Here is a 24,752-nt window from a genome sequence, read left to right as displayed (position 1 = left end):
AAACCCTTGAAGGTTATTCCTGCCTGTGTTCAACAGTTGTTTCTTTTCCATTAAGCACTTCTTCTGGTTCATGGCTTGTCTAGCTCTTTTCCATTCTCACTGTAACTTCCTTGGAGCTCTAATTATTGCATTGCATCCCTAGCACCTAGAAACAGGTTTTTTGTTGTTTTTGTTTGTTTGTTTGTTTTTGAGACAGTCTCACTCTGTTGCCTGTGCTAGAGTGCCGTGGCATCAGCCTAGCTCATAGCAATCTCAAACTCCTGGGCTCAAGCGATCCTCCTGCCTCAGCCTCCCGCGTAGCTGGGACTACAGGCATAAGCCATCGTGCCTGGCTAATTATTTATATACATATATATATACACACACACACAATACATACACACATTTTAGTTGTCCAGCTAATTTCTTTCTATTTTTTTAGTAGAGACGGGGTCTCGCTCTTGCTCAGGCTGCTCTTGAACTCCTGAGCTCAAACGAGCTGCCTGCCTCAGCCTCCCAGAGTGTGAGGATTACAGGCGTGAGCCACCACACCCAGCTAGAAACAGTTTTTACATACTCAAATGTTTGTTGAATGAATAAAGGGAAATGGAATATTATGTGGGAAACCAGTTAAGGACTTGGATACAGAGAGATACTTGATTCGGGTCTAGGCCTTTATACTCAATGTTTCTGTGAATGAAAAAATGTCAAAGAGCTTTGCTCTCATAAGCCTCACATATCACTGAAATTCGTATACCTGATTTTCTATCATAAGGACACACTAAGTGTTCACTGCTTCTCTGCTCTTGTTTGTGATCATAATAACCTTGCAAGCATTCTGTAGCTGATTTCTAAGGCCTCTTACTGCCCATTACCAATAACTTAGTAAGGCTGATTGGAGTACCGTGAGCCCCAGCTTTTTCTGCATCTATACAAGCTAATATTTCTAATAACCTTGTCTATAAATGTAAGTCACTAGTTGAGTTATTACAGAAATGGTCACTATAGAGCAGTTAAATTTTAAGAATAAAGACCTGAAGCAGAGACACCAGTAGGCAGCCTTTTGTCAGATCAAGCCTGTAAGAATACTACAGAATACTAATAATTATCTTTCTTAATTCTCAAACACTTTAATATCAATATTATGAGAAGCTGCAATCACTGTAAATGTACTTGCTAAAAGAAAGACTTAAAATGTGATTTTTAGAAAGTTGGCAGACACCACTGATTTGAACATCTGACTTGATACCTATCACTTAGGTCTGTGGCACCATTGTTACCAGCCAGGATAAGAGTGTGGTTATAGGCAAAACAAAAGGTATTAAAGAAAAACCAAAGATACAAAGGAGGCAGGAGAGCAAGAGTGGGATGATCAGACTTGGTATGTCTTTCAAAGAATCAGTAGCTGAGTGGCTAGAGGTCAGATGAACAAAAAGTATACTGAATTACCCTAGTGCTATCCACAGGAGGGTTAATGAGGTCATTTTCCAGAAGATTATGGAGAGGGTAGAGGTTTGAGAAGTGTGCTTAATGGTTCAGAAGTATCTTTACAACTTTGTAAAAGCATGTATGTACATTAACTGATCTAGAAGGATCTCTAAATTTAAAAGTGGTTTCTTTGGGATCATTGCTTAAAATCGTAACTATTTTTATATGAGAACCGAATAGAGCAAATGCTATCAAGCAGAAGGCTCAACCACTGGGTGAAAAATGATAGAATTGAAACTTGGTTCTAAATCAAATTCCTATTGGACTTCTTTTCTTGCTCCTTCCATCTTTTCCATCAAAATTATGTGACTCTGAAGTAAAGTAATGCAGAAGAACATAATGATAAGCCAAGAATCACAAAATACACCTCCCTGCCACCAAGTTTAGCTCCCTAAAGGGAGAACTACTTGGGATACTCAATCTATTTGTGTTTTTCTGATAGTTCTCTCCATAAATCTCAGCAGCATTTTATACCAGTGTTTCTTTTCTTTTTTCTTTAATCCCTCCCCTCCCCCATGCCTGTTTCTTGTTTTCTTAATTTAACTTTAGACATAAATGAATGACTGATAGGTGAAGATTTAGCTCACAGCACTTCCCACCTCTCTTTCCCACCCTCCTAGTTTCATCACTGCTTTTAATTCCTTTATAGGCTTACTTTACATTGTTTAATAATGCAATTTCACCTTTATTTCTTATTCCATTCGCTATAGACAGTATTTCTTGGCTCTCTACTGTGTAAGATGGCAATACTGACATCGTTCCCGTGACCCTCTTCCTTTCTTTCAATGTTTGTCATCTTTTTTTACAATTACATTGTCAAGGTGGATTACACTGGCCTTCTATTTTAAGATTATTAGTAGTGCTCCCAACTTTATAGTTCACTGAAGATCACAGTTGATACTATGATTACATTTCCCTATATAGCTCTTTGTTTTTCCTGGTGATTCTAATTACTTTTCCCCTTGTACTTTTGAGGGGTACTTTTGTACCCCTCTATCATAGCCACAATTATTTTAATCTCCTATCACATCAAGTATCTATAGAGTCTTCCTTTTGCTACGGAAAACTCCCCTGGAGACCACTTCTCCCGTGCTTCAATCTGAACTTGTTGCTTTCTTATCCTCATAAACAGCTGTCATCTTGGGACTCAGCTGCTCTCCTGAGCTGCGTCCATTATTCTCTGGATTCCATGTTTGGCAGCTGCCATTGCTTTTTGCCTCTGTCTCAGGTCAGGTTCCCTAGAAGAAGTAGAAGTTCTTTATTTAAAAATATATATATGTATTTGATAGTTATGTATATATTGTGTCTTTCCCTAATCTGTGGCTTTTCTTAGTTTGTGATATCTGTTAATACACTACTACTTATATTTTTGAACTTAAACATTATCTTTGTGAAAAGTGAAGATTCCCTTCCCCCACATCATGTTAATTGTTCCATCCTCTAAGACAATAACCATTTGCATATAGCACTGTTTTAACATTTAGTCACAATGCATTTTAAGTAGCTTCATTCAGTTAACCTCCCTTATAAGACAGGTATTTTATTATTTTGCCCTAGCACTTAACCCAGTGCCTGGCCAATAAATATTTTCTGGGAAAATCTATATTCTTGAGATTATAGTTCACCCCTACTATACCACTCTATAATGGACAGGGTTCTTAATCACAAATATATAATTTGGGCTTATTTAAAACAGAAAAGGAATTTATCAAAAGTTACCAGATTACTTACAAAATTGTTGGAAAGGCTGGAGAAACAGTCTTATAAATCTTCCAGGAGCAACCGCAGAAACATGTTACAGCAATGATCTGATAATGGAAACTGCTGCTGCTTGCTGTTGCTGCTGTTGCCACCAGCAAACATTGAAAGCGAGGAGCCCAACTTTTAGGGAACCACTGTTGTCCCCCAAACTTGCTCATCTCTGCTATTGTGTTTCTTGGCAAATGGAAGTTCTGGGCAGAGCCTGTTACCCTCACATTTGCTCACTTTTGAATCCTAAGTTTTTTGTTTTTGTTTTTGAGACAAGGTCTCACTCTGTCACTAGGGCTAGAGTGCAGTGGAGTCATCATAGCTCACTGCAGCTTCCAACACCTCGGCTCAAGTAATCCTGCTTCAGCCTCCTGAGTCCTCCTGGGACTGCTGGGACTACAGGCACGTGCCACCATGCACAGCTAATTTTTAAAATTTTTTGTAGAGACGAAGTCTTGCAATGTTGTTGCGCTCTGAATTTTTTTTTTTAATCATGTAGAAATTTTCCAAAAATATAGAAAAGATGACAGGCAAACATATATATGACAGGTGTCATACCTTCCTATATACCTCTTCCATATAACACTGCAGTATTGTCAGTCAACTACTTTAGTGTGTGAGAACTTCAGAGAGTTGTAAAAATCCAGTGTGTCCTTTTCATTTGATTCGACATGCTCTACATAGCACTACCTAGCCAGGTAGTACTGTATACCCAAATAGGTCAATACATTTTTATAGTTCTAATCTTTGAGTTATTATCCTTTCTTGATGACATCTAAGTTCATTTTGCCCATCAAAAATGCTCTTTCAGAAGTCACTCGATTCTTGATATAGCTTTCAGTGGATCCTGCAACACAACAGAATCAGGCAGTCCAGGGCAGGGAGTAAGTTGGGAGATGCAGGACTAAAAATTGGATTAATTGTATTTTAAAATTGTCCAGTTTCCAATATACTTTCTCATTTATCTTATTTGAACCCCTCAATGACAATGCACATAAAAGTCGACTTTCTGCTGATTGAAAAAGATAAGCTTGGCCTCTATGTGGAGGCTCATCCCAGTGCTTTGGGAGGCTCAGCTGGGAAGATTGCTTCAACTTGGGAATTCGAGGTTGCACTCCAGCCTGGGCAACAGAGTGAGACCCTGTCTCTAAGAAATATTAATACATAAATAAAAAAAGGATCCGTTTTTTTTTTTTACTGTTGGAGTGAGAGTTTACAGAAACTGAAAGTAAGGGGAGGAGGCTACAATTATCCATGTGGTAGTAAATTAGAGTTGGAGACATCATTGTGAACTCATTTTTAGCTTAATATAGACACAGGTGGCTACATACAGATATGTCAGTTTACACACATTTCCTTGCTCCGTAGCTGAGAGGGCCTAAAATCGACAATACGTCAGTAGCAGTGAGGCCCAAATCTTGGTTTCTAATACCATTCTCCAGTGAAAGGCTTCTTAGAGAAATGGTTGATTCTAGGATAGGGTAGGAAATATACAAAATGAGCCTGGACCATCTCATAGTGCTAGAAAGTAAGGAAGTAATCCAAAACAAAATACACACAAGAATGGTGGTATGTCAAAGGGACAGAGGAACCAACTCAAAGAGCTCCCAATGGCCAAAGCTTCAACAATTCGAGCAACAAAATAAAGTAGCATTGGGTTATAACTCAAGGTATAAAATAAATATCCATGAAGCTATACTGATATAAATGATTGAATGAACTAATCCATGGGGGAGATGACACAAATGTAGCTGCTTATCCTCAAGGAGGCGGAGCATAACTTCCTACTCTTTAAATTTGGGCTTAAATAGTAACTTCTTTCAAAAGAGTACAGCATGGAAAGGGTGACTATAGTATCAGTTTGCTAGAGCTGTGGTTTAAACAACGGAAATTTATTTTCTTAAAATTTCTGGAGGCTAGAATTCCAAGGTCAAGGGGTTGGCAGAGTTGGTTTTTTCTGAGGCTGCTTTCCTGGCTTATAGATGGCCATCTTCTCCCTACGTGTTCACATGGTCTTCACTCTGTACATATCTGTGTCCTAATCGTCTCCCTCTTTTTTTTTTTAACATAAGTTTATTCTTGAATGTACAATAGACTTTAAGACAACTGTTCATTTTATCTATAGGTGGCAAAAGATGTTACGCAGGGAATACAGATGTTTAAATAGGAGTCAAGGCTCACTATCGCCTTATGCACAAGGAACACCTTACTTTTTGCCAGATTTCTTAATTCTACCTGTGGCCAGGGGACCCTTCCCCATGGCCTTCACTTTTAGCTCCGAGTTTCTTCTGCTCCTCTTTTTTATTTCTGCTGGAGAGTCTTATCTTCCTCGTCCTTCTCCTTGGCCTGCTTCTTGGGCTGTTTCAGGGGCTTTTTCTTGCCATCTGCACAGCCGGACACGGCGCTGCTGCCCTTTCTCCAGACCCTGCCGCCACTAATCTTCTCTTTTTATAAGAACACTGGTCATACTGAATTAGGTCCATTGACCTCATTTTAACTTAATTACCTCTTGAAAAGACCTGTCTCCAAGTACAGTCACATTCTAAGGTACTGGGAGTTAGGACTTCAACATATGACTTTTGCAGGAGGGGAAAAACAACTTTACAGTGAAGAAACCTGATAAACACTAACTGACCTTCACTCTGGGAGGCCAAGGCGGGCAGATTGCTCAAGGTCAGGAGTTGGAAACCAGCCTGAGCAAGAGCAAGACCCTGTCTCTACTGTAAATAGAAATTAATTGGCCTAATATATATATATATAAACTAATATATATATTATATATGATATAATATATAATATATAATATATATATAATATATAATATATATATAATATAATATATATATATATAGAAAAAATTAGCCGGGCATGGTGGTGCATGCCTGTAGTCCCAGCTACTCGGGAGGCTGAGGCAGGAGGATCACTTGAGCCCAGGAGTTTGAGGTTGCTGTGAGCTAGGCTGATGCCATGGCACTCACTCTAGCCTGGGCAATGAAGTGAGACTCTGTCTTAAAAAAAAATAATAAAAAAAATAAAAAATAATAGTAATGATAATAGTTTACATTTATAATACAGTTTACAAAATTTTCACGTATTTATTTGATAGTGAATTAAATACTAGTACCTTTTGAGTAAAAGTGTAGCACTTTTTTAAATCTCCCTAAGCTCAGAGGTGAGGGGAGCTAGGATAGCTGGCTGGAATCGGGGCAGTGAAGAGAGACAATCCAAGCAATGCCTGATACTCATCTCCCATCTTTCAAAAGTCTTTTCGGTTAGCCTTAAACTCTATTCGTGTTTTGTTTTTCTGCTTCATAGCTTAGTTTCCTCATGCTGGATCTCTACATGCCCTTCAATCATAAATTATCTCCCATCATATCACCATTTGGATCTCTCACTGAGCTATCTGGAATTCTTCCCCACCCACTCACATGCCACCTATGCCCAGTATCTAGTCCTCTGAAATATTAAATATTAGGATATGTAAATGTCAATTAATGTACTATAAACAGTGACACAGCAGTTTGCTTCTGCCTCTTAGAACTGAGCCAATCTTACAGAATTAGAATTGCTACTATATACGCCCATGCTGCATGGACCGCCCCTTTCCCTACCCCTGCAGTGAGCTCCCCCAGGCCACGAACCTGAGAACTTTATCAACTTAAAATAAAATACACTGTTCTCTAGCTACTCTTTGAGCCTAAAGCCTTGCAAGTTGTGTCTATGGCTGGTTTTCATACTTCACTAATGACAAAGTGCTTGGGCCTGTGAATATACACATATAAGGTAGAAGAGGCCCCACTAGGGCTTCCTGTTGCTTCTTCTGGCTTTTAAGTCTGCTCTTTTTATGAATGAGGTAAGGTAAGGTCCAGAGTACACAACTCGTCTCCTCCTCCTCATCCCTACTTACCTTCCTCTTACTAGGGCCCCAAATATTTGAGTGGTTGAATGCATGTGTTCAGGAATTATAAAAGGATAGTACCAATTTCCTTTTCTCTCATCATTAAGAAAAAGCATGCACACGTTTAAGAACGTTTTCAGTTTTTTTGGCTCTTTTTCTCAGTATACTCAGCATTTGTCAAGTCCTCAGCGGTAGATGTTATCTGAAGGGTGAGAAAACAGAGTGGTTACCAGCTTACCCAAGGCATGAAGAAACTGCAAGGGGTGGAAGTCAGGCCCCCAAAATCTCAGTCCGGTGCTCTTTCTGTTCCACTGGTCATAACTATACACGTGTTCTCTTTTTATGTGTAGGTGTAGAAAGGGTGAGATTGAGAAACATGAAAGAAATTTGGTTTTAGAATGGGAAGGAACAGAGACAATTCTGTAGGACTTTAGACTCTGTAGCCATTCCCTCTGGTGTTTCTGAGGAGACTGTGGGCCAGTGAGCAAGAGGAGGAGAGGTCTAGCCCCTTCTCCCTTCTAGTGAATGGTCTTTCTTCAAATACACACGCTCCAGCACACACATAACCAGGAGCCCCAGCTGTGAGAGTTGTTCTTGAGAGAAATGGTCCAGATTACCATGACAAGCACTGGGCACCACTTACAGTTCAAAGAAATGAGAAGTGGGCACAGTAAAAAGAGGCTGGGATTTAAAAATAAATAAATAAATAAATAAATAAATGGATTATTCAACCAGAAGCAAAAGTGAGGATGGGGAGGAGGCAGAGGGTGAAGACAGCATAGGCTTGGGGGTAGAAAGACCACATTCCTCTGCTTGATGTGCAGGGATAACTGCTAAGAGAGTGAGGGCTTTGACCTTTGAATACAGAGTTAAATTGCAGGTATAGATTTTCTACTTAGACCTGGCATTTCCAGGTGGCATCTGGATCAGCTTTAAGTGGCACCATGAAGCCAATAATCACCAGGAGGTAAGAGGACCGGAAAGAGAGCTGCGACAGAAGGTTAGCTGCACCTCTGCAAACGCACAGGTCTAGGGAAAAGACACCTGGGCTGTCCCCCCACTGGGGGTATCTTGTTTCAAGGTCACCTAAGCTCTGGCATCATGAGACTGCTGCAGATGCTAAGGTGTTGGGAGTGACCTTTGTGATCCGTCTTCACTTCAAATTCCCGGTCCTGCGCTGCCCAGCTTTCAGGTCACTGCTGTTGACGAGGCTATACTGGAGTTCTAGGTTATTTTCTGGCTCTAAATCCGCTCCCTAGAAATGCCTGTGAGGAAGGAGAAGCAGCCCAGCAGCTCCTAGTCGTTCACCTGGACACAGTGACAGCCCTGCTGGTGCTGCCCCTGTCCCTGCCTCGGGTTGGGCTCTTCTTTACGGTCCAGGGCTCGCTCCAGGTTGGGGGCGTCCGGGGTGCGCCGCGCCCCCGGGGCGGGAGTCCTGGGCGGGCGTCTGAGCCGCGGCGGCGCAGGCTGGCAGGCTGCTGCTGCTGCTCCGTGCCCGCCGCCGATGGGAGGCAGCGTGAGCCCGAGAGAGCCCGGAGCAGCCGCGGTGGCAGCGCTCGGGCGCAGCCTCCTCCCGCTCCCACAATGCACAGGGCGGCGGCGGCGGCAGCATCACGGGCCGCCGAGGTGTTGGCTGCAGCGGCGGCGGCGGCGGCGGCGACCCCGAGGACCCGGGGCACGCGGAGCGCTCGCGGCGGCTCGCGGCGAGCCCGGGAGTGATGGCGAGGCCCCCGCGGGCCGCCCGCGCCTGAGGCGCCCCACCCCGCCCCGCCCCGCCCGGCGCGGCCCTGCCCTGCTCCCTGCCGGCGCTGCCGGGCGCTTCCTAGTCGGCGCGGGCGGCCGCCCAGGCGAGGTGCGGCCTCCGCACAGGCGGGGGGCGTCGGCTCGCGGGGCCCGCCATGGCCGCGTCGGAGCTCTACACAAAGGTAACGCGCCCCGCGGGCCGGCGCCCTGGGGAGGGGCCCGCGCCGCGCCGCCGGCTGTCAGGTGGGGAGGGGCGGGGGCGCGAGGCCCGGCGGGCCCTGCCTGCACCACCCCTTCCACGCGTTTCGACACCCGCGGCCCGGCGCGCCGGGCGTTCGCTGTGGCGCCTTCCTCTTCTGGGCGGTGATGGTTGAGGCAGCCGAGGGAGGCCTGTCTCCGGGGTCTCTCAGACCCCCGGCCGGCCGCGCTTCTCGAGCTGGGGGCAGAGCAGGTTCCCGAGGGGAAAGGGGGCCACCGTGTGCACTGGGTAGGGCTGGCCTGGGCCACAGATAGCCTAGTCCCCGGGTTTGGCTGAGGAAAAATCCTGGCCGGGCTGGTGGGAGGTGAGGTGATGATCAGGTGGATCCGATGGTCTCTCTCGTGGGGACTCGCGCTTAAAATAACGTCCTGGGTTGACATGCGGTGCTCTTCTACCCCCAGCCAACCTTTCTGTGAGGTTATTTGGGTTCCTGCAAACGGTGGCCAGTTGATTTTCACCTTTAGCTGCCTGCTTTCAGATTGCTGCCCTGGGGTGTGAGCCCCTGAGGAAGATGCCCCCGTATACACACGAGCTGATTAACCGGCAGGGATGGTCGGTGCTCACTTGTCGATGGGAGTTTGCAACCTGCGTGTAATTCCGTAGAGTCTTGTTAGGCTCCGTGTCTTCACCATCCTCTAGGGCAAGCCTTTTTCTTCTGGGTTTGGTTGAAGGGAAGTGGCAGCCTTTGCTTTCTTAAACTGACACTAATATTCTCAGGGTCTGGTAATCTATGAACGGCATATTTTGGAGAACTGTCCCTTTGAAGACTGTTCTGAAAATTTGTCTTGCGCGGTGTGCGAATGTGTGTAATCATGGCATTTTACACTGTAGCTCCTGTGTAGGTAAGCGTTTTGCCAACTCTTGATTTCCTCTAATTCCACTTAACAGAATTGCCTTAATTTTTCAAGTTAGCACTTGCAATAGAATCTTCATTTAGGTTCCTGGAACCATTGATTCCAAATGTGACTCAAGTAATCCCAGGGATCAAGCTCCAGCGTGTTACAGAGAAAAGAGATCTGGACTGGGCGTTAAGACACATGGATTCTAGCCTGGACATTTTCGCTTACTAACTGTGTGACCTTGGGCAAGTCACTTAACCTCTCTGGTTCAGTTTCCACATATGTAAATGGAGTTAATTATACTTGCCTTGCATTCCTTACAGCTGTTGTGAGGCTCAAATTTTATGATAGTTGTGAAAGCTTTTTGTAACCTATGAATTTTCTCTACAAATATGAGGTGTATGATTAATTCCTTCAACCATGAAATGAGAAGCTTGCATTAAACATTCTTTGGGACCTCATTCTTTCAAGCCTTACATATAAGAACTGCAGAATTGGAGCTTCTCTCTGAATTTAGTAATTTCTTTAGGCTTTTGTAGATCTCTCAGATATGAATGAATATAATTGGAAGCTGATTAAAAGTTACATTATTATTATTATTATTTGAGACAGAGTCTCGCTTTGTTGCCCAGGCTAGAGTGAGTGCCGTGGCGTCAGCTTAGCTCACAACAACCTCAAACTCCTGGGCTCCAGCAATCCTGCTGCCTCAGCCTCCCTAGTAGCTGGGACTACAGGCATGCGCCACCATGCCCAGCTAATTTTTTTCTGTATATATTAGTTGGCCAATGAATTTCTTTCTATTTATAGTAGAGATGGGTTCTTGTTCTTGCTCTTGCTCAGGCTGGTTTCGAACTCCTGACCTCGTGCAATCTGCCCACCTCGCCTGCCTCGGCCTCACAGAGTGCGAGGATTACAGGTGTGAGCCACCGCACCCCGGCCAGTTACTTTATTATTATAACAAACATTTATATAGTGCTTGCTTTGTGCTGGATACTGTTCTCTGTGTTTTAAAAGTACTAACTCATTTAATCCCCATAATAAACTTATGAGGTGGATACTGAGAAATATCAGTTTGTAAACATTCTTTACTTTGTGTAGCCACTAACCTCCCCCCACCCCTCGGTGGTGACCAATCCATCTTTGAGCTACCCAACAGTAGGCTGCTTAACTAGAGACTGATTGGATAATAAAATGTTGTTGGATTTTGGATCAACTTTTTTCCTCTCAAGATAATTTGGAAGAAAAAATTGAAAAGATACGGTGATTTTTAAATTGTAAGGTTCTGGCCTTCAGTCATAGCTTTATTACAGTCTGTTTTAAAATTTGTCTTTTAGTCATTGTAAAGAAACTCTTTTAGACATCAGGATTGAAGTTGGGACTTACCCTGCTTTCTCCTAAATATACTTATGCATTAGAATAGGCTGGTCACTTGGTGGTTTGTTGGTTAATTCTTTTTGTGATGTGCCTTAGCTTAATGGCAGGCAGAAATATTTATCAGACATCCTGTGTACCAGGTACTCTGCTTAATGTTGAGCGGATCTAACAATAAGACACAGTTCTATCTCTCAAGGGGCTTACAGTCTGCTTCTTATATTCTTTTGTTTTTGTTTTCTTAAACACAGTTCATGATGGGAATGCTTCTTATATTCTTGACCCACTTTGAATCTACAAAGGCGTAAATAACCTACTGTTATCTCAACAGCAAGCAGACAGCTGGTATGGTATTTATTAGTAGAAGTTAGGGAATGGATTGTGACATAGGGAACGTTGCACTGATTCCAGAGATAAAAGCTGGGGTAATGATTATTAGGGGAAGAGGGAAATCATTAAAATTCGTATAGGTGTATAAACACAAGGATCTTTCCCTTGTAGAGGATTATAGGGAGGGAAGTTCTGGGGTAGATTACAAGGAAAGACGTATTAGTGACATGCCATAATTATGGTATTCAACATTGTGGTTAAATCTGAAAAGTGCCCTTTAAAAAAATGTCCTTCAGATCTTAAAGGCAGATTTTGATGTGTGATACAAATAAGCTCCTATTACAGTGAAGGACAAGACACTGTTTAATTTTTTCTTTTTAGTTAGAATGATAATGGTTTTATTTATTTATTTATTTTTTCTGAGCCAAATTTGAGGATATAATGGTTTTATCACACCAATTTCTCAGGGCTTCCATTTTATAAAATTTTCCAGCAGTATAATATTTTAAGGTCAGTAGGTTTAAGGTCAATATCCAAGGTTCCTTGGATATAACATTTCTGGAAACTAACATTTTGGTTAAAACATGTTTATTGATTTTTTTAAATAACAGTTTTATTAAGATATAATTCATATATGATATAATTCACCAATAAAGTATATTATTTCTCAGCTACTTGGGAGGTTGAGGTGAGAGGATTGCTTGAGGATAGAAGTTTGAGACCAGCCTGGGTAGCATAGCAAGGTGCCATCTCTAAAAAAAATTAGCCAGGTGTAGTGGCATGCACCTGTAGTCCCAGCAACTTGGGAGGCAGAGGTGGGAGGATCCCTTGACCCCAAGAATTTGAGGCTGCAGTGAGCTCTGATTGTGCCACTGCACTCTACCCTGGGCCACAGAGCGAGACCCTGTCTTTTAAAAAAAAAAAAAAGTATATTATTAAATGGTTTTACTGTATTCACAGAGTTGTATGTCGATTTGTTTTTAGGTCCACCTGCCTTGCTCCCAAAAGAATTGAAGGTAGCTTTGATATCTAATTGCTTCTTCTTTTGAAACTATTTGCTAGTCTTGACTTGCCAGTGGTGCCAGTGGATATCTGTCTCATATATTACCCATAGGTGCTTTTAGCAACTACAAGACAAGTCAGCATTTGTGGAGCAGGGTTTGTCAATTAGACCTAGAAGGATCATCGGCAGCAAAGTAATGCGTGGCATGCTAGTCCTCTTCACATGAAGTGCCTAGACACAATGGATAGCACCATAAATTCTGTGGAATGGTCATGATTACCTGAATCTGTTTAATTAGGAGGCCCCTCTCTGCATGTGTAGTAGGCCAAAAAAAAAAAAAAAAAAGGAGGTCCTCATGATGTATTAAGATGCTGAGTATTGTAACAGTCCAAAACCAGTCTAAAATCCCACATTTGCAAAGCCATGTAAACTCTCCTAGATGAAGCAGCCAGTTAGGCCAGTAGATTGTATGTTTGTAACCTTCCTTTCCCACCATATTCCCTCATACCTACAGGAACCACATGCCCTAGATTTTTTCTGGGATAGTTCCACTTTTATACTCTATGCCATTGTCCCTTCAAATCATCAGTTCTGGCAATTCTTCTATTTTGGTGTGGAAGGTATATTTCTCAGACTGCTTTTACCATCTTAAAGCAGGACAAAAATCTCATCTCTGATCATGTGCTGTGATGTGGAGTTTGGCAAGCACGTTAGCTGTCCCCAAGTCTTCTGTCATGCCCCTTCCATTCATATTTCCTCCCTAGGCCTGTTAATGACACTGCTATTGTCCTAGTCCCTCAGGTTGGAGACCTCAGTATCCTTTCTCTTGTCTCTCACATTCTATTTCTTCTATATCAATTCTAATTTCACTTGACATCTAGCTGACAGTTCAGATTCTGAACCCCCACTATCACTTTTTTCTCTCTTTTACTGACTCGGACAAATTTCTGTCTTATAATTACTGCATTTGTGTGTATGTTTACCAATCCCACAATATTATAAATCCCCTGAGATGCCGTTTTGTTCACTTCCTGTAGAGCTTAGTGCAATGTCTTACATAGAATAGGTGTTCATTGAATATTTGTTGAATGAATGAATGAATGAATGAATGAACGAACGAACGAACGAATACTTAAATGGGAGGGACAAATTGAAAAAAAGTGGTTAGAGATGATTAGTCCACTTGTTGGAACGAAACAGGGTATAAAAAAGTGGTTAAACGAGTAAACATATTTGCAGGCATGTTGAACAGGATGAGTAATAGAATGGGGAGCCAGGGAGAACAAGGGAACTTTCAGGAAACAAAATGTGTAGTGATGAGGGTCTGGTAGACATGGCCAGAAGGTGTGGGAGAGAGAGGGGCAAATCTGAGAGACAGTTCTCTGAGATAGATTAACTATAGGATGGGAAGGAGAGGGAATATTATCTAATACCAGTAGCTCCAGCCTTGGAAACTGAAAGTTAATTCCTATTTCATCATGAATTTTTACTGACTCTGGAACTTGAAAGCTACTAAAAAAGTACCCCTTTAATCTATTTGAGCTAAGCAGAATGCCCACGATTTCCTCTTGAAATTTTTTACTATGTCTTAAAGTATGAAAGTTCTGTGTATTGCCCAGTGGTTAAAAGATTATAAAGAGGTTCTAATTCTAATGAGAGTTGCTACTGCCAGATAAATGGCTTAAATCTTCCTGGTACTTTTAGCTTTTTTAAGTAAGGGAAAACTGGAGGAGGGTCAATGAATGGGCTTCTAAGGATTTTACTACAACTTTAGGGCAGGGGTGATGGGAATATTAACTTTTGTTTAGGAGAATGTGGCAGAGGAGAGATGATCCCTCTTACTTTACTTCTTACCTCAGAAGGTAATTTAGCTTCTGTGTTTTTCATTTTATGCTGAATTTTAACTCCATTGACAGAATTTTTGGGGCATTTGGCCCCCTGAGAATAGACTTGGATTTATTTGTCTCCACTTTAGGTAATTCCTAGTGAAGTATTAATACAAGATATTATTGAAAGTATAAACTTCTGGCTATCTATGGACTAAGGTCTGGCCTTAGGCAAAATATTGTGTGCGAAGTTCCACTTCTCCTACCCCATCCATCCCCATGGGCATGTCCTCCATCCTACAGTGGTCTTCTCAAATACACTCCACTTGTATGCCTGAGGAGTTTGTCCTTCTTTTCCCTCTAGGACTGCCCCCAATCCCCCAACTTTATTGAGGCATAATTTAACATGCAATAAAATATCCACTCTTTTTTTTTAAAGGCTGTTCAAGTGAAGCAGTGGGAGTGGAGAAGGAACAAAGGAATCTGTAACTGGTTGTGATCAATTAGTTGTAAACACCACTGTACTCTGACCAGCCAAAATTAACTCATTTTAAGTGTATAGTTTGATGAGTTTTGACAAACATATTTCCATGTAACCACCACCACAAACAAGATATAGAACATTTCCATCACTCCAAAAGTTCCCTTGTGCTTAGCTTCTTTGATTCTCCAACTTATTCGAAGAGTTAACGGGAGTTGCGCTTGCCCATTATTGCAGAAGGAAGAGTTTTTGTTTTTTCCAAAATGCATGCTATGGTTCCACCTTAGCCCAACCAATAGAAATACTTAATTTAAAGGTCTGGCCTTAGATATCACCTCTATGGAGTTTCATTTTCAGTAGGAGGTGGAAGAGGATGGAAAAGGAGTTTAGGTGGTTTTATATTGAATCTTTCCTTCACACTCTTACTGTTTTGACTTTATTAATGATGTCTGGCTTTGATGCTTTGTTTCCTTAGGGGTTTTTTTTTGGTGCTAAAATACCCTTTGCTCAAGTTTGCCTTTTAACAGTTCCTCTTCCCCATCTGTCTTGGTTGTAACGTCAGTCTGAGTTTGTGCTGATACAGCTTAAGCTTAGCAGAAACTTATCTGTGGCTTCTTCATGCTTTGGGCATTCTCCATTTCTCTTCCAAGCCCTCTTCACTTAGAACTCTCCTTAATCAGCAGACATTAGCATTAAACATCTTGTACAAGGGAGGCTTTTGCCAGTTGTAGAACATAGGGGTGATGTAACTATGCTTTGATTTCAAAATAATGGCTCCAAACTTGATTGAAATCAAGGGAGAAGTGCATTATACATTCCTAAGTGTTCCTGAGGACCATCTATCTTCTCCTTTGGCTTGATGTGCTGCTGTTGCCAAAAATATGAGCAAAGTGCCAGACTGGAGGGAGCCTGGACACAAAAAAGTTTTGTCTGTCTTTGGTCACATGCACAAAAACATACATTGTTCTGGCTAGGAATCCTGCATGTATGGTTAGGGTTTCTACTTCTTGACAAATACACACTAAAACTAGAGAAATTTTAGACTAGGAAAAATAAAATGATCAGGATAGTGAAGACGCTAGAGAGATTAAAAGGGTATAACTCTAGTTTAGGAAGATGAAAGTGAGCTGAGGTTATGGTGGAGTATTTGACATCAATAGTAGAAGTTTAGCACTCTAGGAGGCCGAGGCGGGTGGATTGCTTGAGGTCAGGAGTTCGAAACCAGCCTGAGCAAGAGCGAGACCCCGTCTCTACTATAAATAGAAAGAAATTACTTGGCCAACTAATATATATAGAAAAAATTAGCTGGCCATGGTGGTGCATGCCTGTAGTCCCAGCTGCTCGGGAGGCTGAGGCAGAAGGATTGCTTGAGCCCAGGAGTTTGAGGTTGCTGTGAGCTAGGCTGACGCCATGGCACTCACTCTAGCCTGGGCAACAAAGTGAGACTCTGTCTCAAAAAAAAAAAAAAAAAGTAGAAGTTTATAACATCAAATTTCAGTTTAGTAGGCATGCTTGTTAGATCTTGAAATAAGTTATATGCATGTCATTTTAAATGAATTTCTACCGTAAACATTAAGTTTTATATTTTGAAACTCATTACCTTAAATTATGGTATCAGCTGAGATGTAGTATGTAAATAGAAAGGGCCTGGGTAATTCACGGATGATAGTTCTGACATACTGACTTACCAAACCTCTCTTTAGCAGTGTTAAACAGTTTATCTACCAGAGCTGTTTTAGTTGGAAGTAACAGAAACCCAACTCGAAGTCAGAAAGGGTCTTATTTGCTTATATGACATAAAAGTCTAGGCATGGTTGGAATCAAGTCTCAGACGTGGTCTTTGGAGCACCCTGTCACTGACTATCGTGTGCTGACTTTGGTTTCATTCTCAGGACAGCCCTTTCTGGGATGAAAAGATGGCCAGCGGCACTTGTAGACCATATGATCTTTTGGCTCTGGGCCTGGAGGAAGAGAGCTTGATAGAGGAATTCTGGTTGCCCTTGCTGGGAGTCATGTGCCCTCTCGTTTCACTATTCCCTGTAGGCAGTGGGGGAGCAGTACCATGAGTGGTCAAGTCTGTGCTCAACCTAGAGGCCAAGGGGAGGACAGGACACTGTAATTGATAGTTCCACTGCAACCTCTTGGGATGGAGATTGAAGAGCTGTTCCCCATCAGAAGGAATAGTGCTGCATAGACAAAAGGAAACAACTACCCTCAATTGATGTTCACTGTGAATAGGTCACCAAAAATGACAGTGATTGAAATCTACCTCTCCCTTTCTTATCTTTGAGCAGAAGAATGGGAGAGTTTTACATGACCAGGAGGGCTTTAGGTATCTTTCCCCTAGAGAATCATTTCTTTTTTCTTTTTTTTTTTTTTTTGAGACTGAGTCTCACTTTGTTGCCCAGGCTAGAGTGAGTGCCGTGGCGTCAGCCTAGCTCACAGCAACCTCAAACTCTGGGCTCAGGTAATCCTACTGCCTCAGCCTCCCGAGTAGCTGGGACTACAGGCATGTGCCACCATGCCTGGCTAATTTTTTCTATATATATATTAGTTGGCCAATTAATTTCTTTCTATTTTTGTAGAGACAGGGTCTCGTTCTTGCTCAGGCTGGTTTCGAACTCCTGACCTCGAGCAATCTGCCCGCCTCGGCCTCCCAGAGTGCTAGGATTACAGGTGTGAGCCACCACGCCTGGCCAGAGAATCATTTTTAATTGGAAAAAGGAGGGAGGATGGAGAATCTATACAAGCAAATGTTACTAAGAGCATGTCAGAGATTGAAGATTTGAAAATTATTTTTATTGGATCTAATAAAGGAGCTATAAACCCCATATCACCTTTCCTGCTGATCTCTTTCTACCATATTTCCTCAGTATTTTATTTCCCCTTATTTTCTTCACATTCTTGCTTACATACATTATTCTCGTCCTTCATTTTCACTCAGAAATAAATTGCATGATTTCTTTTTATTTTTAAATTAAATTTATTTTATTTTTGAAGAGTTAGGTTCTCACTCTGTCACCCAGGCTGAAGTACAGTGGCATAATCATGAGGTTACTGTAACCTTGAACTCCTGGACTTAAGTGATCCTCCCACCTCAGCCTCCCAAGTAGCTAGGACTACAGCATGTACCACCACACCTGGCCTAAATTGCACAATTTCTTATTTCCTTTTTTTTTCTGTCTGAGTCATCTCTTGTTCATCTCTGGTGGTGTTCTGTCGTCTTCTGCTCTCTTCCTTCCATCCTATCATCTTCTTTATCCCGATACTATTTTATCTACCCACTCTTTATGCTCTGTTGTGATTTGTTATAACCAAACATAAATATACAGTCATACCTATAATGGAATGAAATAAATTATTATAGAGTGGATTGGTATTTAGTAACTTAGATTGGGGAAGATACTTCATTTGTACTTTAGCTTTGTTACCAATCGCTGAATCTGACATGATAATAAGTAATTTAGTATGAGTTTGCATAACTCATTATCTGTGAATGTATGTGTCTATTTAATACAATTAAATGCTTTTGTGTTAGACTAGTTTTTAGACTAGTTAGACTAGACTAGTTCCACCTTAATTTATCAGCTTACCATACTGGAGTACATATAATAAGATGACTATATACTCCTTTAAAGATATTTATGATCTTACTTTAAAACGTTTTTGTTACTAGTACTTAACTTTTACACAAGATTGGTCTCTATGTTCTTAAACTGAGAAAAATCTTAACTTCTAGTTTGACAAGAGGCATGCTTAGGTTAAGAGTAGAATTTCTGGATATATTTTCCATAAAATTGGGAAATATATTCTCTTAATAAGGAAGTTGGGTCAAAACCTGTATGAAATTTTCATCAACTCAGAATGTACATTTCTTATTTTAGAAATGAAAAAGTGAAGGCCGGGCGCGGTGGCTCACGCCTGTAATCCTAGCACTTTGGGAGGCCGAGACGGGCGGATTGCTCAAGGTCAGGAGTTCGAAACCAGCCTGAGCGAGACCCCGTCTCTACCAAAAATAGAAAGAAATTAATTGGTCAACTAAAAATATATATATATACAAAAAAAAAAATTAGCCGGGCATGGTGGCGCATGCCTGTAGTCCCAGCTACTTGGGAGGCTGAGGCAGAAGGATTGCTGAGCCCAGGAGTGTGAGGTTGCTGTGAGCTAGGCTGACGCCACGGCACTCACTCTAGCCTGGGCAACAAAGTGAGACTCTGTCTCAAAAAAAAAAAAAAAAAAAAAAAGAAATGAAAAAGTGAACCCCTCAGAGTTAATACTGCATTTTAACCCACCCTTACTGTTATACTCATTTTTTTTATCCTAAACCAAAATTTCTCAACCTCTGCACTATTGATAGTAAGCTGGATAATTCTCTTTTTCTGGGGGCTGTCCTGTGTGTTGTAGGATGATTAGCCAAATCCCTGACCTTTATCCACTAGACCTAATAGCACCCTCCTCCCCCAGTTGTGACAACCAATATTGTCTGCAGACATTGCCAGATGTCCCCTGGCACCTCCTTGAGACCCCACTACCTTAAAGTTTATACCAGGGTAAGAAAAAGTGGGAAAGTTAAAAGCAGCAAGAAGGATTAATTAGGAAAACTTTAATAAAAAGTGATTGACTTATAAGCAACATTTTTTTCTGTTTATAGAAATGATACATTGTAGGTAATTTGGATAATGCAAAAACCTATAAAGGAATAAAGTTAAAATAAATTATACCACCCAGAGATAATCATTGTTAACTATTGATTTACTTTCTTAAGTCTTTTACCTATATTTGTAAGTGGTAATGATTTTTTAAATGCTTTTTAATGGTTTTTGTAAACTTAATGTGTATTGTGAGAATTTTTATATCAAATATTCATTGAAAATGTTGTTAATGGCTGCATAAATGTACATCATTTGGTTGTACAAAGTTTACTGCTGAGCATTTTTCACTGTTAGAAGCAATGTACTGTGATGAGCATCTTTGTACATAAATCTTTGCTTAGTCAATTTTAGAATCCAAGTCTTCCTGGCAAGAATTGTCATTTATATTTATGCAGGATAGGGCATTCACATTCATTTTATTTTAAAAATAGCACTTTTTATGTGCATTGCCTCAAGGCTGGGGTGACCAGATGTCCCAATTCTGGGAGCTGCTTTCTGCTATTCAATATTATAATACTTCTATTCTGTTTTGAGAACTCTTCCTAGAGTAGAAATATATAAATTTATTTCAAAAATTTAACCTTTTGGAAATCTAAACTTTTTTTCCTGACCATTTTCATTATTATTGTTCTCATTCACTTTCTTTTTGATCATGGATGAATCTGTGCCAGAGAAAATAACTGAATTAGAAAGAATTTTTAAAAGAGAAAACAGCATGAAGCTTCTGTCTTAAGGGTATAAATGATATAATTTTAATTTGAAAATTACCTGATAGGCCGGGCGCGGTGGCTCACGCCTGTAATCCTAGCACTCTGGGAGGCCGAGGCGGGCGGATTGCTCAAGGTCAGGAGTTCAAAACCAGCCTGAGCGAGACCCCGTCTCTACCATAAAAATAGAAAGAAATTAATTGGCCAACTAATATATATAATATAAAAAAAAATCAGCCGGGCATGGTGGCTCGTGCCTGTAGTCCCAGCTACTCGGGAGGCTGGGGCAGGAGGATCGCTTGAGCCCAGGAGTTTGAGGTTGCTGTGAGCTAGGCTGATGCCACGGCACTCACTCTAGCCTAGGCAAGAAAGTGAGACTCTGTCTCAAAAAAAAAAAAAAAAAAAAAAAAAAAATTACCTGATAACATGATACCCTTTCATTGTAGACATGTCCTCTTACTTATAACAAACTAACATTTGTCTGGAGTAGGCCATGCATTTGCTTTCAGTGGGCAGTCGAGAACCTGAGAGTCCTTTGGCATCAACCTGCTTTAAAACAATTAGAATGGAGCAAAATGCACTCAACGCTAGAGGTGGCACCCTAGAATGGGATCTTTATAGCACTCAGAAGGTGTTTTGGGATTAGCGAGGCCTTCAGATCATTGCTGTGTGCAGCAGCCCTCGCAAAGGACTTGGATCATGGTGGTAGCCACAAACCTGGATGAGGGTTGAAGTGTGGAGCCTTAGATGTTAAAGATGTAGGAAACTGAGTTGAAGACTTAGCATCCTTTGCTTTTCTTCCTCTACTAAAACCTTGATTTTTACCTTATTTAGTTATGTGTTTTCTTCTAAAAACTGTGGCTTGGGCAAATACATGACGCCATGGCCGTATAATTATCAAATAATAATGATTAATATTTACTGAGATCATACTGTGGGCCAGACACTATTCTGTGGGTCTTGTTATACTGTTTCATTTCTTGACTCCCGCCTTTCCCAGTGTCCTGAAAGAGAGGCGGTGCATTGTAGCAGTCAAGGGCATGGATTCTACACCTAGAAGTTGGATCCTGATTTAGTTCAGGTTTTACTTATTCATTTTCTTTGTGTCCCTGAGAAAATTACTTAACCTCTGGTGCCTCAGTTTCCTCATCTCTATAATGGTAATAATACCTACTTCATGTGGTTCATGATGACTAAATTATTTAATATATTTTAAAAATGCTTAGAATATTGGCCAGTATACAGTGAATTCTTACAAATATTAGCTGCTGTTGTTGCTGTTAAAGCTGTCATTCTCCATTCTCTCTGGCTGCCTGGTCTTCTTCAGAAGCTTACCTACCTCCTTATGCACCTTAGATGTTGGTGCTTCTGGGTTCTGACCTTGACCTATACCCTCCCACTATGGCCCAATCCATTCCTGAAGAGTTAGGTACCAGCCCTGTGCTGATGACTTCCAAATCTGATTCCAGCCTAATTGTTCTCTCTACAAATCTAGATCCCTACAAACAACTGCCTTGTGGACATCTCCACAAGCATCTCAAACTGAGCACACTCAAAATTGAATTTGTCATCTCCTCCTTCCCTCTTCATACCACCCTACCTGATTAATTTCACTGTGTCTTAGTTTCCTCATCTGTATAATGGGATGATAATATCTATTTCGTAGGGTTATGAGGATTAAATGAGATAGTTCATACAAAGCACTTAGAATAATGCCTGGCACATATTTAAGAAATATTAGCTACTGTAATTGTTGTTGTTATTTGTTTACCTGTCTGGTGAATGGTATCAATACCCCTCTAAGCCAAAAGCTTAGAATCAGTTACATTTCCTAGTACTGTTCCTACTCTATTTTGGGTCCTTATTGTTTCTTTCCTGAATCCTGAAACAGTTTCTTAAGCAATCTTTGTCTCACTTCCTATAGTTTATTTTTTCATTCTGTTACTAGAGTGATTTTTGTAATGCACATATCTGACCATTCCTCTCTCGCACTTGAAGTTCCTCAATGATTCCCTGTAGGATTTTGTCCTAAGAATAAATTTTTAGTATAGTGTTTCCTGAACTTTGGTGTCTATCTGAATCACCTAGGAGTCTTGTTAAGATGAAGATTCTGACTCAGCAGGTCTGTGATGGGGCACAGGACTCTGCATTTGTAACAATTCACAGGTGCTGCCTATTCTGCTGGATTGAGTACCACACCTTGAGTAGTGAGGCTATAATGCACAGGGCTCTTCATGACCTGCCTCACCTTGGCCCACCTCATCTCTCATATTTTCTCCTGGCATTCAGGTCCTTTAAGAGCTCACCAGATTTGCCTTCTGCCCGATTTCCAGCATTCTCCTTGCCTAGCTTCCTCTACTCTTTTTTTTCGGCATATTATGGGGGTACAGATATTAAGGTTTCAATGCCCATTTCCCCCCCCACCCCACAAGTCTGAGTCTCCAGCATGACCATCCCCCAGATGGTGCACATCTCACTCATTATATATGTATATACCCGCCCCCCTCTCCCCTCCCACCTGCCCAATACCCTATTACTGTAGTACCTATGTGACCACTTAGGTGCTGCTCAGTTAATACCAATTTACTGGTGAGTATATGTGGTGCTTGTTTTTCCATTCTTGGGAAACTTCAACTTCCTCTACTCTTCATTTGTGAATTAGTTCTTCTGGACCCCAGTGTGGCTAAGATGTTCCTTCTGTGTATTCTTATAGCCCACCCTGTTTATCTCTGTCCTAACACTTACCACACTGAATTTGCAGTTGTCTGTTTCCTGTTTGTTTCTCTGAGCTCCTTAAGGACAGGGAAAATATCTCATTTGTTTTGTTTTAATGGCAACTTTATTGAGATATAATTCACATGCCATAAAATTCATTGTATAAAGTGTATAATTCAGTGGTTCTCATTTGTTTTTTGACTCAGCATCTAGACCAGTGTTTGGTTTGTGGCAAGTACCAAGTCAGTGGTTGAATGAGGGAATGAATTAAATGACATTAAAGTGTCATTGGAAAGTTTTCTCCAAATCTTCCCCTTTGTTTCTGTATTTTGTGAGTTTAACATTTCAGCATTGTCAAAAAAAAAAAAAAATTAGCTAGGTGTGGTGGTGCACACCTCTAGTCCCAGGTACTTGGGCAGCTGAGCCAAGAGGATCACTTGAGCCTGGGAGTTAGAGGTTGCAGTGATCACACCACTGCATTCCAGTCTGGGCAGCAGAGTGAGACCTTGTATCAAAACAAACAAAATTTCATTTAAATCATCATATTTATTTATCAATAACTTTTCATGAGCTTCCTCCCTTCTGCCCTTGTTTTTGGCACCAGGGAAGGAACCACTTTTTTCTTCTCTTGGCAAGTTTAATGCATCATTAGGGATCATTTATTTTAATTTTCCAGTTTTTCCAGTTCTCTTTTTCAACCCACACTGTGATGAGCAGTACTGACCCAAAGCACATATCTCAACATGCTGCTCTGTAGCGTAAAACTCCTGACTGGTACCCAGTCCCTTCTTCCCCCACCCTAATTATCTACTATAGAACTCACTCATTCCTTAGCCTGGCATTCAGGACTCAGGATCTTTTTCTAACTCTACCCTCTTGGCTTGATCTTTCACAACACTAAGGTTTCCCATACTTTGTTGTTTATAGCAATTATCTGGAATGCTTTTTAAAATGTAAATTTCTGGGTCTTGTTTCCAAAGACTCCAAACCAGTAGGTTCAAAAGCCCTAGGAATAATACGCTAAAAGAAAAAAAAAAAAAGCCCTAGGAATCTACATTTTTAACTAACACCATAACTCTGTAGTCCCAAATCCTTGGCCTCAGACTGGTACCAGTCCATGGCCTGTTAGGAACTGGGCTGCACAGCAGGAGGTGAGTAGTGGGCAACCAAGTAAATCTTCATCTGTATTTATAGCCATTCCTCATTGCATGCATGACCACCTTAGCTCCACCTCCTGTCAGAGGCAGCATTAGATTCTGCATTATGTTGAATTTGGTGAGTTTGATAATTATTTCGTTATATATTACAATGTAATAATAATAGAAATAAAGTGCACAATAAATGTAATGTGCTTGAATCATTCAGAAACCATCCCCCCTACCACCCCCGCAGTAGAAAAACTGTCTTCCATGAAACCGTTCTCTGGTGCCAAAAAGGTTGGGGACCACTGCCATAAGGAATTCCAATGCAGCTAGTTTGTGGAACCCCATTCTGAGACACTGAACCAACCTTGCCTCTTGATCCTGTGTTTGAGCTTTGCTTGACTCTATTCTTCCCTCTTGCTAAGATCCGCCACCTAGTAAGTCCTCAATACAAGTTAGTTGAATTGAATTATGTAATAAATGGTGATGGTGTGTCTTTTTAAAATCATAAGATGATATTACTGTTAGACATATATATTTTTATATCTATTAATTTTTTTAGTGTATTAT

The 24,752-nt window shown here is 41.2% G+C and overlaps 1 protein-coding gene and 1 pseudogene across 4 annotated transcripts in view; one reads left to right on the top strand and one right to left on the bottom strand.

The window, feature by feature from the left end:
- Nucleotides 1-5,365: 5,365 nt before the first annotated feature.
- On the bottom strand, nt 5,366-6,808 carry LOC142871413 (translation machinery-associated protein 7-like; annotated as a pseudogene).
- Nucleotides 6,809-8,704: 1,896 nt separating this feature from the next.
- MYO5A (myosin VA) overlaps nt 8,705-24,752 on the top strand; it is a 195,125-nt gene continuing 179,077 nt past the window's right edge. For 3 of the 4 annotated variants that reach the window (XM_012763453.2, XM_076004378.1, XM_012763451.2), the window contains exon 1: nt 8,706-9,039. In XM_012763453.2, coding sequence (XP_012618907.1) covers nt 9,013-9,039 — 27 coding nt within the window. In that variant the 5' untranslated portion in view covers nt 8,706-9,012. Of the gene's footprint in view, nt 9,040-24,752 lie in introns of all 4 variants that reach the window. The other variant, XM_012763447.2, reaches the window with a different exon arrangement.

This window comes from Microcebus murinus, chromosome 6 (genome assembly GCF_040939455.1).
Source record: "Microcebus murinus isolate Inina chromosome 6, M.murinus_Inina_mat1.0, whole genome shotgun sequence".
NCBI classification, from domain to species: Eukaryota; Metazoa; Chordata; class Mammalia; order Primates; family Cheirogaleidae; genus Microcebus; species Microcebus murinus.
The sequence above is the reverse complement of the archived record's forward strand: the minus strand, read 5'-3'. Positions and strand labels throughout refer to the sequence as shown.